Raw genomic sequence first — 16648 nt, 5'->3', positions numbered from 1 at the left:
TAATATTCAATCTTCTTAAACTGCTTCCTTTAGCTTGAGACGATGTATGTTTATTTACTTCCCAGGAGTCCACCACATCCACAGAAGACTGGATTACGTGGGTCACAGTCGTCCCTGCATCGGACACCTGAAATGCCAGTGAATGCTAGGGATCTCAGAGACCGGCCCACATCTGCGTACATTCCACAGAAAGACCCATATGGCAGCCCACAGCATGCCCAGGTAAATGGCAGAGAAAATTCATTTTTGTCTTTTGCATTGCCACCTTTAACCTGTTGTCCTTTAGACATTTACACAGAATTCAGCTTGTTAAGACATATGTGATCTTTAAAACTGAAAATCTGGTAGAAGGGAGAAATTGTTCACCCTCTATTATCCATGATGTGATGAAATTTGCCTTTGCTGTTTCTTCAGTATGATGAAACAATTAACATATAGGTTTTTCACTCAGATTAAATAAGAAATTTCGAGTTAGGCTGTGGCAGCTGACATAAAATATAAAAAAAGTGACACATTAGGAAGAGATGCACAAACAAAATTACATGTATTAACAGATGATATTTACAAGGGTTTTGTTTTTTTGTTAGTAGTGGTAATTAAGTTTGGAACATAGGTAAAACAGTTTGCATTTACTTCATAATCTGTCCTGCCAGTATATCTCATTAGCTGCTGCCCATAATGTTTATAATAAATATTTGAAAAGCAAAATTTCATTCACTCTTTTCTGTTGTTTCATAATTGATCATAAGTTCTGAAATGTGATTTATTCACAAATGAGAAGTACTTATCGATAATGATGATGTCAGTTCTGTGCACCTTCATTGCCCAAACTACTGGCGTCTAGTAACCGATACTTCCTCCCTAAAATCTGTGATTTTCATGGTAACAAACATGGAACAAAAAGACTCAAACTATATTCAAGACAATTCAGTTTCATATTTTATTATGTTCGTGCTATATGACTTGTATGAGTGAACTGCACTAATCCTTGATTTTCCCCTGCTTCCTTTGTTTATATTTCCACTAATTTTTTGTTGTAAGATGTGATGAATTCATCCATGTCTTAAATTTTGAGATTCTGAAACATATTTAAACTGTAGCCATCAATACTTCAGGTATTATTTGGCTTTTCATTTTAAAGTAATACCGTAGTACTGAGGCATAAGAACCAGAAAAGTTGCGGATGTTTGACTGTAAATGAAAGTTAAAAATGCTTCTCTAATATATTATTTACAAAAAGGCCCACTAACTTTTCCTCCACTTGTATTTTTATGCTGCAATATATTGTACAAACTATAATGTGTTTATCTTAAATGGCTATTCATTCAAATGAAATACTTTACTATCAGTACTATTCTGTTACAGGGAATGACAGCAAGATCTCAATCTACAAGAGACATGTTGCGCCAGGAAGCAAAATTGCATGAGATGCAGGAAGAAGTCAGAAGGCGTGAAATGCGAGGCATTACTTCTCCACAACTTCACCATCCACCACATCTGACTCGTCCACAAGTGAGTTATAGTGAATATTTGGAAAGAAATGCAATATCTCTGTTTAATTGTTCTTGTGGCTTATAAGTCAGTGCTGAAGAATTAGCCACCTTTAGTCATGACAGGTGTCATATTTTGAAATCTGCCAGTCTTACAAACTGAGAACAGTCTTTAATATTGTAGATACTGATAGTGGTTGAGGAATTTTAAGTACTTACACAAACACTTGAACTCCATGTAATGCTAAATTCCATGATACATTAAAGGTTGTTTTTGGAGGCTCAAACATGTAGGCTTCTACACTGAAAAGTGCTGAGAAAAGCTGAATGGAGATGCTCCTTGTGTCATTACATTGTAAAGTAGACTACTTTCTTCTCAGTTCCATTTTTTGAGAGCAGGCTACTAGTTTTAATGGTTTGGTGTTCTCAAAGCCAAAAGAATTCATGATTTGTTATCTATTTTTTCTGTTGCCTCTTGCTTTCACTCTGCTTACCAATGATCACCTTCCTTCTCTACTGCCAAGCTCCTTTATTCTTGTTAAAACTTTTCCCCACGTGCATCAAATTAGTTATCGAAAGCACGACTGTAGGGGGTATCGAGCGAAATTTGTGACTGGATTGAGGATTTATTGATAAGGAGGACAAAGCATATTATCACAAATGTAGAGTCACAATGGACATGGAAATGTGCACCAGGAAGCATGTGGGGATGTCTGTGTTTTGTGTCGTGTATTAATGACCTTGCAGATAATATTAATATTAGGCTCAGACTTTACACATATGATGCATTTATCTATAATGAAATACTGTTTATAAAGAAGTGCTCTGACAAAATCTGCAAAAATATTCAGTTTTATCTCAATAAGATTTCAAACTGATTCAAAGATTGGTAACTTGCGTTAAATATTCATTTATGTCGAATTTTGCACTTTCACAAAATGGAAAAAAACTTAGTATCTTATGACAACATCAACGAATGAGAATTGGAATTGATCATCTCCAATATCCAGTTTGTGTGGATATGAAATGGAATGGTCATAGCTCAGTCACAGATAAAGTAGTTGCCAGACTTCAGTTCATTGGTAGGGTAATAGGAAAATTCGGTCTGTCTACAAAGTAGATTGCTTTAAAAAACAATTGGCAACTCTTTCTAGAATATTGATTTAATAGGATATATTTAACATATACACAGAAGAGGAGCAAGAACAGTTATAGGTTCATTTGAAGCATGGTAGAAATCACAGAGATGCTGAAAAACTGAACAGGCCGATGTTTCAAGAAAGACGTAAAACGTTGTGTGAAAGCCTACTTACAAAGTTATGTGAACCAGCTCTAAGTTAGGAATAAATGTCTTACGACCCTCTTTGTATAGTTTAGAGTATGCAAAGATAAGATTAGACTAATTACATCACACAAAGAGGTATTTAAACCATAATTTTTCCTGCACTTGATGTGTAAATCGAACAGGAATAGTCCCTGATGGCTGATACATTGAGAATTAGCCTCTGCCATTTACTTCACAGTGTTTTGTAGATTATGACCACAAACATATTTCTCCCATCATTTTTTCTTTGTTCTGACACACTAGCTGCCTGTTTTCTACAGCTCTGATTTAACTTCTCCATTTTCTCCATCTTATCCATTGCTTTCCTTTGTTATTGCCTTTGACATCTTGTGTAGTAGCTATTGTCATCTTTTAAATCCAGGAAATGAAATCTTTTAGCTGTTTAAAATTAGATTCTGTTCCAGCATTTCCTCGTGACACTTGAGTCTACTGTGTTACTGGAAGAAAAGTTCTTTTAGAGTACATGTTTATACTTTGCATTATGGTTTTCCTGCATAGAGCCCATTGGTTTCTTAGGAGTTCAATCTCTGCACAAAACAAACATATTGTCTATGTGGAACTTCAGTATGCCAGAGTTTGCACCTTTCACAATCTGCTTCATTCTATCTTCTGAGATTTCATGATTTTCTGCTGTAGAATATCTGACTGAATACTCAGAAGATCAGCGTTAACTCAACCTGTTCTTGGAACTACACTCCAAGACTGAGTAACTCAGTAGATCATTTATTCTACCTAAATAACCCATTGTTTCGAAATGTTACTTGCAAAAAAGACAGAGAAAGCAGAATGTATTATGTAGACAGCCTTAGGATCTTCTCTCCCTGAGTATTCTCAGTTTGAGCTCTTTCAGTAACCATAAACTGATTGTAGTCTTGACCCTGCAGTATGGGTTTGAAAACTGGATCTCTTTACCAGTTGAATGTTTCATCAGTTATAAAGATCCAATGGGAGCGGTACGTAAGATGTATTGTGGTTGTCATGCGGGCATCCATAAACAGTGTGGAAGTAACCAATATTAGCCGCAGGATCAATTGATTTGGCCGTATGAAGTACATGAGTAGTGACAAGACTTCTTTGACATTCATTCCTTGCTAGAAGACCTTGGAGTGCTCTTCTAAAACATTACACGTATTTGGCCTTTAGTAGCATGAACATAAACCCAAATCTGTGTAAAAATAAAGTAATATTATGGGAAAGAAAACTTAGTGGGTAGGTCATATGCTAACATACTTACTAACTTCCCAAGACTGAGCACATTTGTCTCAAGGAATTATCCAATTTCTTAATTTAGATTTATTTTCTGTCTACCAATAACTGTTTTCAGTTCAAAATGATTTTTTTTTGGGATATGTTGCCCATTTTCAGATCCTATCTTGTAATTACAGAGTAACTTGTCGTAACAGAACTATCAGTAAATGACAGTGAACTGATGGTTCATTAAGACCAGTCACTCTGTAAGTATAAGATATGATATGAAGATCGGCGACATTGTCTGAAACCAATCATTTTTAAATACAAACAGCAGTCAATGGACAGTGGATAAGCCTATTTTATATCTGACTAAGAAGGGGATCATGCACACTTGTAATGACCAACTCCATCCAGATTTATGGTATATGCGGAACATGGCCACAAATGGAAATGACAGAAGCGCAAGTGTCAGATGGCCGAGCATTTAGAAGAAAAACATTTTTGACATGGATCTTATGAAGTGAGAGGTGAGAGTCATTTAGGTTACTGTACTTACCAGAATAGAATGGAATGGTAATCCAAGGATTCCAATATCAAGCACCTGTGGGTGGGGGATCTTGAACTTTACATTACTTACACTGTAAATAAACTGAAATAATACTCAGTATATTTTTTATTAATATTTGTATAAAAACATGAAAATAAAAGGCAAAGTAATATTTGGGATTGCAAGTAAATCTCCAGGTGGGGATTGTAAGGCATACTTGAAAACTTCATATATAAGGTTACATAATTTTATTGTAATGGACGATCAAAAATTTTCCGTCTGAAGACCGAACAGTCGAGAATCGGTATGTTGATCAAGCAAGACCACTGTGAGCATTGAGGCAATCATCCCACTGATGCATCAGGTTAAAGAAATCAGTTTGGTAAAACACTGTGTCCTGCTGCGTGAAGAAGTCCGTAATTGCCTTCTGTATACTCGTTGACCCTAGTCGGATTTTAAGTGACTGAAGGCGTTATAATCACATAGGAAGAGATAGGGACTATAGGACGGGTGCTTGAGTGTCTCCCACCCGAGTTGGCCTCCCAGATTGACCTGTGACGAGCATGGAACTTGGCACACCATTCCACAATGGTGGTTTTTGACAAATATGCTGCCCCATACACATTCTATATTCTCTGAAGGTGGATCTAAGGTGTGTGTCCTTCAGCTGCCAAAAAAAGAATAACTGTCCTTTTCAGAGGCATTTAGTAATGACTTCATAATAGTTTATGTTTCCATGTTTATTGCTTGCATGCCAGAGAGACATGAATACTGTACTAATCCTATGCTACGTGGTTGATTCTTATATATCTGCATCGGAGTTGTGCAGCATTACGTATACACTGCAGAAATACCCTCAAATGGACACTTTTCGATTGGACTTTATATTTTACAGTTGAAACTTCCTGACAGATTTTCATGCACTTTGGTGATATACATTGTAAAAACAGGAGAAGCAGTACTCAGCATTTTGCACAGATTATAAATGCTATGTCTTTACAATTACATGGTTTTCAGTTTCAATATAAAAACAAACTAGGTTTATGTTTGTAAAAGGTTCTGCTCATTGCACAGTTTGGCAGCAAACTGCATGTAATGCATCATTTTGTCAAATATTGGCAGGGATAGTTGGTGAGACACAATGGAATGTATTTTGATGCAGTCTTCCCAGTATGTGGTTCAATTTTTCTCTCAATGGGCCAATCCTTTTTTTTTTTTTTTGCAATCCTTTATTGGAAATTTGTTTGCACTCCCAAGTTTCCTTTAGCCTTTTATGAAAAAATATATAAAAACAATGTATTCACCATTATTTCAGTTTATTTCCGGTGTAAAAATTAAAAGTAACAGCAGGTTTACATAAAGGGTTTCGACACCATGATCCTCGGATTACCATTTCGTACTCTTTCCGGTGCACCAATCACTGCCAGCAAACTACGCTATGTAAGTGACTTGTGTCTGACCCACGTCAAAAATGCTATTTTCTTCTAAATTCTTATCCGCTTGGAGCTCCCACTTGTGTCACTTTCATTTCTGGCCAAACTCTCAATGTCCCATACATTTGAATTAAATTTATGATGACAATTAGGTGTGATCCCCTTGTAAGCTTTATGTGCTCTCTACAATTCAATTGAACTTTTTTACATACTATATTGTTTTGTGCATCATTGAACTATAATTGTCATACAAATTCTGAACAGTAGTATATTGATTAATTTGAACAGAATATAGTAAGTGGATAATTATTTAAGTTGTTTATTATTAACTATGAAATGGCCTGTAATATGTTCTGTAATTGAAGGTTTTCATTTCTCATCACTAGATGCTGCCAAATATGCCTCGTGTACCAAACACAACCTACAATTATCCATCATCACCACAGCAGCAAGTACTGGAACAGGGTTACCTCCACTCTCATCACCCAATGTCGCCTACTTCTCCGACATACAGACCGGGTTATGCACCCCCTCCAACAGCACCCAAACCTTCACGCCAACCCTCAGAACTACCTCAGATGATGCCAGCTCAGTATCACCACCATCACCATCACCAGCAGCAGGCACAACAAACTGAACATGGGTTGTACCGTGAAAGTCCACCCCCTCCTCCACCACCTACCTCCACGCATCCTCTTTACCAGGGTCAGCAGCAACACCCGCCATCTCTGCAGCAGCAGCAGCAGCCGCAGCAACAGCAACAACAACAACAACAGGATCACAGATCTGTTAATGATAACAGGTAGGGAGAAATACTTACATTTGTAAACACAAGCTGTAATGGGTCTTGCTGCTGGTGGCTATAATACGTTTTCTCCATATTTAGAAGCCACAGTAAACAGCAGAAGTGTAGTAGAAAATGGCAACTAAATTTAAGGTCTCGGTTTCAACATGTTAAGAACATTAATTATGTTGGATGAATGTGTCCTCTACAAAACCCTTAAAAGAGCTGTTGTTCTCCGGGAACTTGTTACAGCATAATTTGTTTGGTTTATTGCCCCTATTACCTTTGTGACTGTATTGTACTGAAAATACTGATGTCACAACACAAAAGTGTATAATCTCCATTATGTTTGGGGGAAAAAAAAACTTCTGCACAGAGTTCACTTCTGACAACTCAGTTAAGAACTTTCTTGTCCCTTTGCCTCCTGAGTGCTATTAACACAATGTTAGGACACCAAGTTATGGAAAAAGCTAATAAATACCAAAAAAGAATAATAAAATAATCTCATTGCCATGAATTAACTGTAAGTAACAGTACAGAACTGTTTCTGTAGAGATGTTTAAAATATTGACTACCATAACGACAATTTACAGCATCATACCATGAACTTTCTTACATGCTGTACCAAAGATGTGTACTATTCCACTGTTTATGGTCATCTAAAACTGCCAGAAACAAAACTTAAGATAGTACCGAGCAGTGGACAAGAGAGGCGAGAGCTGAAGAGGCAAGCAGGCCTTACCTGTGTTATCGGCAATAGAAAAAAATCAATGAAAACACTTCCTTACCTAACATAACACTGACAATTATGATAACACAACAGAGGATGTTGCCAGGCCTATGTGCATGCTATGTCTATGTGATGTTAAGCTTTTATGTCTAATACACTGGTCTGTGCATCTCCCTAGTTCTATTTCATGTGCATCGTTCTTCATGAGTGATACAGTTTCCACAACTGTTAATGAAAATTTAAGGTTTCATAGAGCTTGCGCAGCATGGACACCGTGCAATTAGTAAAGTATGAGTTACTGAAGGTATTCTGTTACATTTCACAGATCATGTTTCCATGCAGTACTAGGGAAATGATACGTCTTTTATGCCACTGAGTCTGAAAATGGTCACTTGCACAACAAAAATAGTGTTGACATAGTTCATAATCCCATGGAGCAGCTTGCCAGCATGTTTTAAGTAGTGGAAACCAGCGAAGCACAGATTTCCAGTTTATACTGTATTAAGAAATACCTTTCCATGTGTATTGCCATCTCTTTACTTGTAAAGGCATATTGCACAGTACATATTTGACAGTGGGACCTCCTGGTTGAATTATCAACAATATAAGGAAAAGACACACTACTACTCCCCATAAAGATGACACTTTGAGTGACAGACAAGCACAACGATAAGACACTTACTCATTAGCTTTTAGCCAAAGCCTCCTTCAGAAAAGGAAACACACACACACACACACACACACACACACACACACACACACGATCCCCATCTCCAGCATCTCGGACTGGAATGCTGGAATTCCTTGTACAAATAAAATGCGCATATGTTTCCTTTTCTGAAGAAGGCTTTGACTGAAAGCTAACGTCTAAGTGTCTTTTCATTGTGCCTGTCTGCAACTCAATTTGTCACCTTTACAGTGAGTAGCAATTTATCGTTTCCTTGTAATGCTGATTATGCTTAGTATGTATTTGTTCATTTGAAGCCCAGAAATCTTAAACTGTGGAACCACAAAGATATGGGGCTATTGACAAAATGTTAAATACATTTTCACGCATTAAATTTGCATACAACAGAACATGTTAAGTAATTGCAGCTATAATCTCACACTTAAGCAGCTAAATAATTTAAAAATTACATAAAAATTCAACACACTTCAGAACTTTTTTTTCCCTTAAGATTTCAATTTTGTGTGGGAGGGGATGATATCAATAGTTACTGCAAGTTTGCCTTCAGATACTTATCAATAGAATAAAAAGTATGTGTCATTAGCAAATCCTTAACTTTCATCCTGAAAATATCGCTTTCATTTCTAATTGATAAGATGTAGCTTGTTACAAAGTAGGCAACTGCTCATATTTCTCACTCCATTAAGACTTCTACTTAATCTCCCAATTGTGTAGACACTTAAAATAAAAGTGAGAAAAACTTACAATGCAAAAGGGAAGTTACAGGCATGCATGGCAGATGCTTTTAGGTATTAAGAATGTTTCTGCATTTAACTTTGATTCACAATTTGTGTTTTAACAGCAGTGAAAAAGCAAAACACAACCCTCTTGATATTTGCTGTAACATTTCATTAAAAATTTCAGTCTGTTTGCCATAAATTACTTTCTGATGTTACATGTAACCTTCTAGAAATATTTGAATATCAAGGAAGAAGTTAATGCTTGACTTGACGTTGCATTTCAGATATGCTGCCAGCATGGCTGATCCTCCACGAGGTTCCTATTACCCCTCATCAACTGGCAATACTAACCAACCACCACGTCAGTATCAGTTCAGTGCAACTAATCCATGGGAACGAGAAGAACGTGAAAAGGTAATGTCTGGTTTCTAATTATTTCATTAAGCACTACATGATTGATGCACGTTACTCATCTCTCTCTCTCTCTCTCTCTCTCTCTCTCTCTCTCTCTCTTCCCCCCCCCTATCTCTCTCTCTCTCTCTCTCTCTCTCTCTCTCTCTCTCTCTCTCTCTCTCTCTTCCTGTCCCCCCTCCCCCTGTGTGTGTGTGTGTGTGTGTGTGTGTGTGTGTGTGTGTGTGTGTGTACATTGTGGTTTTAAAATAATTTATATTTCTGTAGTCAGCAATAAACTTGCTTATGTAAGAAAAGAGTTTTAAAATAAAAATGCTCTAAAGAATGAATGACTTCTTGAAAGTTACATTGATGACATTTTCATTATACTGAAACTACGCTAACATATGCATCATTGCTGACTCGTGAGTCACTGATCAGAACACAGTATTTGCCATAATGACCATTGGATAATGAGTATGTGCATCAGATGATGTTTTAGGGCCAATTGTGCCATTATGTATGAAAATAAAACAATTATCTTGATTGAATTGTGATTGAAAACGCAATCTGGGTGCACCATTCTGAACAAGGAAGTGGGAGCACTCAATGAATCCAGTCAAGAAAAATTCAAGACCTCAATGTCCAGTTGACAATATTTTGAGAAGTCAAGACATCTATGATGATGCAGCTCCAGAAGAATGATCAAACTCACTAGTTGTGGCAGTCAGTGCACACACAGTGTACTTTTCTCAAGATAGCACTCCTGCCCTGTGCCAACACATGCTGCCAAAACTGCACATACTATGAATACACTACGTGATCTGAAATTTGATGTGCTTAAGCATCTACCCTTCATTTTCACATGACTTGAGGTAACGGAAGTGGCTTATGATGCAAAAGTTTTTTGTGGAGGGCATACGCGGTTTGTAGACAAAGTGAGACACACAGCAGGTGATTGCAAAACAAGACAGCACTTATTTTCTAAGTAATTTGGGAAAAGACTGTAATAACAATTTTTTTGTTATTTTATGTTTTGCCCTTATAAGTTGTGAATAAAGATGACTAATACATGTGAATTTAGTGTTTTAAAACTTATGATACTGCAAGTTATTTTATGTTCACTGTTTCAGTAGTATCTTCCTTAATTCAGAACGATTGAAACAATACATATGACCTTCCTTTTGATTTCTATTTGTAATAAGCTGTGTTAGTTATCTGTTGAAATAAGAACATTTGTCTCTGTGGACTGTCGAACGCTTCTGTATTGTACCCTTACAAGTTGCAGGCTTCTGTTCGACTTAACAGAGGTGATCTACTGACCTCTGAATTAGTGTCTTTATCTACATTTACTGGTATGTGTTACTCTATAACAGTGTCTTTATTTTTGCACACAGTGTATAAGACACTGGCATTTAAAATTAAACCAATAGCAGCCCTTGGTCGCAGAAATGAAGTCTTTTTGACCTAGGTTTCAGCAACTACTAAGAGTGCCTTCATCAGAAGTATAACACTCAAACTGGCCTATAACGAAAGTACAAAATATTAGGAAAAACATTTTTTTAAGTGTAGGTACTGACTAGCAGTACAAGAAAGAAAAGAAACAGTACTTACATGTCACATATAAAATAAATATCGAGCAATAAAGCTTTAGTCACAAAATTTTAAAATAGAAAACATAAAAGATAAGCCACTATGGGCTGCTCACATGTGTCGAGCTATGGTAGCATCAGACTGAGGCACCCGTGTTAGCAATTGCGGGCAGGTGAAAATTACATCAAGAGTGCTATCTAGTAGCTGCAAATACAAACAAGCTACTTAACACTCAAAATATAGGCAGACAGATATTATGATGAACATTATTTAATATATGAAGTAAGAGGCAATATTTTATCCGACAGCAGCAGATGTGGTAACAATTTGTCTACATAAGAGCTTAGAAGTACAGTTTGATGGCTGAAAACGCCATTACAGAATTACAAAGGGAGTTGAATAACTCACCAAGTAGAAAAATGGTATAAGATGAAATGTAGTTAATATAAACCATTTAATGAACAGAAAATTGTGAGTCTACTTAGATAGAAAAAATATTTTGCTAACTGCATGAGGGAACATGAAATCAAATATCAAGTAATGTCTTGAAGAAGCTTTTATTATGTGAGTGTAGCTGATCATTAAGAATGAGGCCATCATTTCGAGAAAGATGTTTAAAAATTTCTAATTCTTCGAGAACATCTAATCTATGGCCTTTCTTCTGAGTGCATAAAATGTTAATGTCGTGAACGGCTTTAGGCCCGTGACCTATAATCAGAAGGTGGTTATCAAAAGACGAATTTAGGGTGCTAGTACCATTTTTTCTTAAAAGATGTTCTTTGTATCTGACTGTAAAGGACGTGTTTGTTCTATGTAGTAAGAAGAGAAAGTGTCGCAAAAAATTGTATAGACACCAGAGTTTTTCAAAGGGGAACAGGTCGATTTTAAATTATGAATAAAATTTTTTTTCAAACTATTATTGGTTGAAAGGGCAAATTACAGCTGTATTTATTATGAAGGAGGCATTGAATCTGGTAGGAGATGGGCGCCAAGAAAGGAATAGAAAAAAACCTTCTTTAGGCTGGATTCGATGATAGAGGTGCCTAGTGTAGGAACTCTTTTAACAGTTTTCTTTTTAAGGATGTTAATCCACTGTGGCAGGTTCTTATTCATTATTAACTGCTATCATTCTGATTAAATTAATTTCTTCCTCAAATTTGACTTTCGAGATTGGAATAGAAGTAGCTCTGTGAATAGCAGATTGAAAGAAAGCATTTTTATGAGATTGTGGGTGCATGGAAGATGCAAGTACGATCTGATCGGTATATGTTTCTTTACAAAAAATATTAAATGTGATTTTATTTTCTTCTACCGAAGCATCAAGTCAAGAAAATTCAATTGACGGGCCTTGTTTTTGAGTTCATTGGTGAAAGATATTTTCTCGAGGAGTTCATTAAGATTGAAAATACAGTCAGTGCCATCAACAGGTCCTTTGTAGGTGACTAAAATGTCATTGATATACCTGAAATAGGAGAGAATGCCTAGTGCTGTAGCTGATAAACAGTTGAAGAACTTTTCATCTAGAGAGTTAATGAAAGCCACAATAATAAAAAAAGTCCCTAGTTTGCAACAAAATTTTATTTTTTTCAAAAGTCTCTGAAGCCTTTCTCAACCATTTCACAACTTTTCATTTACATGTTCATGCAAACATGTTATAGTTTTCTGTACTGTTTGAAACACAGCTAGTTATATTGCAATTTAAAAAAAAATCAAATTTAACTTTGTGAGACTTAACTGAAGCCAGTGCAGTGACAACAATAAAGAAGGGGCAGGAGGGGGCTCTGCTCACCCATTGTCTATGGGATAAAGCACAATTAAAGTAGCAGTTAAGGATAAATGGCTGCAAATGTAAACAAGATAAATATATTGTTTATAGCAGCATTAATTTTATGCCGTTTCCATGTTTGTTTCAGGAGATGCAACGACGACGTGAAGCTGCTCGTATGTGGCGGGACCAGCAAATAGCAGAACTTTCAGCTCTGCCGCAGCGTACAGCACAGCAGGAGGAGCAGCTGCGCGCTCTGAAGCTTGAGAGGGAGTTCCAGCGCCGGGCTGAGGAGGCTGCCAAGCAGGATGAAGATGAGGAGGGTGATGAAGACCAGGTTGGTTTGCCAGTTTACAGTTCAGTTTCTCCATGAAAATTTTGCTTTTACAGCTCATCTGCATCATTCAACATGTGCTCAGTTGAGGAGAAGATGAATCGGCAGTGCTCTGTTGAAGGAAGCATTTGAATTCACCTAAAGTGGCTGAGCAAAAGCTAGTATAACATAGTTTGGTTTGAACCAAACAATGGAAAATCCAGGATGGAATGTAACAATATTGTGAAAAACAAACAAACAAACAAACCCCCCCCCCCCCCCACACACACACACACACAACTCGCACGCACATGATTGCTGTCTCAGCTAACAGAAGCAACACAGTGTGGCTTTAGTTGCCCGAGACTGCAGTTTCATGTGTGTGTGAGTTTGGTTTGCGTGAATGTGTTTGTGTCTGATTGTCATCTAATTTTGACAATGGCCTTACTGGCCAAAAGCTTCATTTGTGACAGTCTTCTGCGACTTGGCATATCCGCTATATGGTGAGTAGCAACTTTAGTTTTCACAATATTGATAATTCTGGTTGATCAGGTTTGTATGTCACACTGCAATTAGTTGAATTCATTAAACACTGCACCATTTCAGTGTGCCTTTTATTCTTGATCTCAGTCTGTTTCAGTGTTCATCAGTTTGTATCTCTCTCTGCTTACACTTGCTTGCTGGTATTTGTGAATTGTTCTTCTTCATCATCATCATCATCATCTTATCCAAATCTAAAAATTTGTGAATACCCGTAATGTACACTCAGAAGCCACCACTGATTATATCTTGGCTAGACAGAGCTTCTGAAATTAGGTATTGGATTGCTAGGTGTACCCAGGAGCAGATCTAAAAAGGGCCCCCATAGAAATTAGACAGACAAACATAACTACAAGGACGGTAACTGCAAAGAAAACTTTTAACTGATGAACAAAAGAAGGAAATACAAGAATGTCCAGGGAAAGACAAGAATACAGCTATAGACGCCACTTAGGAATGAAATACATGGGAAAAAGTGCAGGGAAGTGAGAGTAAAAATCATTTAAAGGACTCATTCAACATCTAAAAAAGGAAAACATCCTTTCATGTAATCAAACACAAGGGTGTCAAAATTAAGAGTGTTGTGTGGGAATTTCATTGTTAAGTGCTTAGGAGAGATCAGATAAATGGAAAGAGTACAATGAAGACCTCTGCAATGTGGAAAAACTGTTTGATGGTAGGAGAAGAGATGCGAGTCGATATGGAAGACACATAGGATCCAGCATTAAAGTTAAAGTTCAGCAGAGCTATGGAAGACCCTCGATCAAATAAGCTGGAGGGGATGGGTAACGCCCCTTCAGAGTTTCTAAATTCATTGGGGAAGTGGCAACCAAATGCCTATTGCAGTTGGTGTTTATAATCTATGAGACTGGATACACGCAATTGGACTTCAGGAAAAATATAATCCACACAACTTCAAAGATAGCAAAGGCAGCTAAGTGCAAAACTATTCAAAGTCAGTTTAACAGGTCATGCATCCGAGTTTCTGACAAAAATAACATACAGAAGAATGTAAAGGAAATTTAGAAAGTTCTAGATGATGATCACTTTGGCTTTAGGAAGGGTAAGGGCACCAGAGAAGTAGTTCTGACGTCGCTGTTGATAATGGATGGTGGATTGAAGAAAAATCAAGACACCTCCATAGGAATTGTTGTCATAGAAAGATTGACATGGTAAAATGGTGCAAGATGCTCCAAAGTTTTAGAAAAAACAGGGGCAAGCATTTAGAGGACCGGCAGTATATAGTATGTACATGACTCAGGAGGGAACAATAAAAAAGGAAATCAAAGAATGAAGTGCTTGGATTGAAAAGTATATAAGACAGGATGCAGTCTTTTGCTCCTACTGTTCAGTCTACACATTAAAGCAGCAATGACCAAAATTAAAGATAGGTTTAGGAGTGCAATTAAAATTTCAGTGAATGATAGGAAGAATTATGGGGCCTGTTGAATGAAATGAGCAGTGTAATGGGTATAAAATGTCACTTGAAGAAACTGAAAGCCAAAGAAAGGTGAAGGTAACCAGGAATAGCAGAAAAAAGGGTATTAATAAACTTGGAGTAATAAAATTGGAGATGACAAAGTAGATGAAGTTAAGGAATTCTGCTACCTTGGAAGCAAAATAATACGTAATGGATGAAGCAATGACAACGTAAAAAGCAGACTAGCAGATGGCATTTCTAGGCAAAAGAAGTCTCCTAGTATGAAACATACTTCTTAATTTGAGGAAGATTTTTTTTAGAATATACATTCAGAATACAACATTGTATGGAAGTGAATCATGGACTGTGAGAAGACTGAAAAAGGAGAAATTCAAAGCATTTCAGATATAGTGCTATAGAAGAATACAGAAAATCTGGTGGACTGATAAGATAAGGAATAAGGCAGTTCTTCACAAAATCAGCAAAGAAAGAAACACTTGTATTATGACACAGAAGTAGCTTCCTTAATACTTGATTGAGCTGTAGAGGGGAAAAACTGTAGGGGAAGACAGAGGTCGAAATACATCAAACTGATATTTTACGACATTGGGTTAAGTGCCATTGTGAGATGAAGAGATTGGCTCAAGAGTGGAATTCATGATGTACCACATCAAATAAGACAGAAGACTGATGGTTCAAAAGAAAACAAAATTAAAAGGTAATTAGGTATCAATGATTTGCTCTCTTTGATAACTTGTGAAGCTCTACAGGATTCAAATTAATCGTCCCCCCCCTCCCTCTTTTATTTCAAGAGAATAACTGGAATTTAATATTAGAAGACTATTCAAATACTTAGTCTAATAATAATTCTGAGGTCTGCAGAACTCACATTGTAGACATTAGTCTTCTGGTGATTTAAGTTTTTCGTTGCACAAATTATTGTACTTTCAGGAGAGCATCGAGCGTGTACAAGGCCTTCTGCGCATGGCGACACTGCAATCCGATGCGAGTCCTAAGCCACCACAGCCAACAACGCAACCTTCACAAAACTCATTGCCACCACGTCCCCCTGTTCAGCAGCAGCAGCAGCAACAACAACAACAGCAACAACAACAGCAGCAGCAGCAGCAGCAACAACAACAACAACAACAACAAGCTGCAGATGATAGTGTTGCAAGAGAACGAGCAAGACGTGAGCAAGAAGCAACTGCTGCACGTCGCAGGCAGGCGGAACTTGAACAGGAGGAGCGTGTGAGGGAAGCAACACATCGCAGGGTAAGTGTATTTCATAGTTTATGCATTGTTGGAGGGATCTGGGCATGAGAATCTCTTAATTGTTTGAGTAAATCGCTCAGTGAATTTATCTTGATGGCAACATGTTTTTCCTGATAGTGGCTCTGCAGCTTTCATCTGAAAGTGACTTTTCAGTACATTACTATTTTGTGTATCTCCTGTACAAAACAGTTAATGCACAGAAAATAACAGATGTTGGAGCTATAGGTTGAGAACTAGCACTGATTATAGTGTGTACAAAAGAGAATGCTGGTGCTTATCAACACACAATAGTTTAGAATGTTGGAAGTTATTTAAAGGAACTCAGTTTTGTTTAGTAGAATTCATGTACCTGCAAGAATAGTGTTTTAATTCCATTCAGTGGTATGATCATTTAAAGGGAAAAAAGTTATCTCTATTCTTACATG

General features: G+C 37.1%; 1 protein-coding gene across 15 annotated transcripts in view; it reads left to right on the top strand.

Annotated features, from left to right (window-relative positions):
* Window positions 1-16648, top strand: part of LOC126284122 (afadin) — a 995168-nt gene that overhangs the window by 966713 nt on the left and 11807 nt on the right. For all 15 annotated transcript variants that reach the window (XM_049982823.1, XM_049982822.1, XM_049982819.1 and 12 more), the window contains 6 exons: window positions 66-222; window positions 1366-1512; window positions 6393-6808; window positions 9212-9341; window positions 12824-13012; window positions 15900-16223. In XM_049982823.1, the coding sequence (XP_049838780.1) occupies window positions 66-222; window positions 1366-1512; window positions 6393-6808; window positions 9212-9341; window positions 12824-13012; window positions 15900-16223 (1363 nt within the window). The remainder of the gene's footprint in view (window positions 1-65; window positions 223-1365; window positions 1513-6392; window positions 6809-9211; window positions 9342-12823; window positions 13013-15899; window positions 16224-16648) is intronic.

The sequence above is a fragment of the Schistocerca gregaria genome, chromosome 8 (genome assembly GCF_023897955.1).
Source record: "Schistocerca gregaria isolate iqSchGreg1 chromosome 8, iqSchGreg1.2, whole genome shotgun sequence".
In the NCBI taxonomy this organism is placed as follows: domain Eukaryota; kingdom Metazoa; phylum Arthropoda; class Insecta; order Orthoptera; family Acrididae; genus Schistocerca; species Schistocerca gregaria.
The sequence above is the reverse complement of the archived record's forward strand: the minus strand, read 5'-3'. Positions and strand labels throughout refer to the sequence as shown.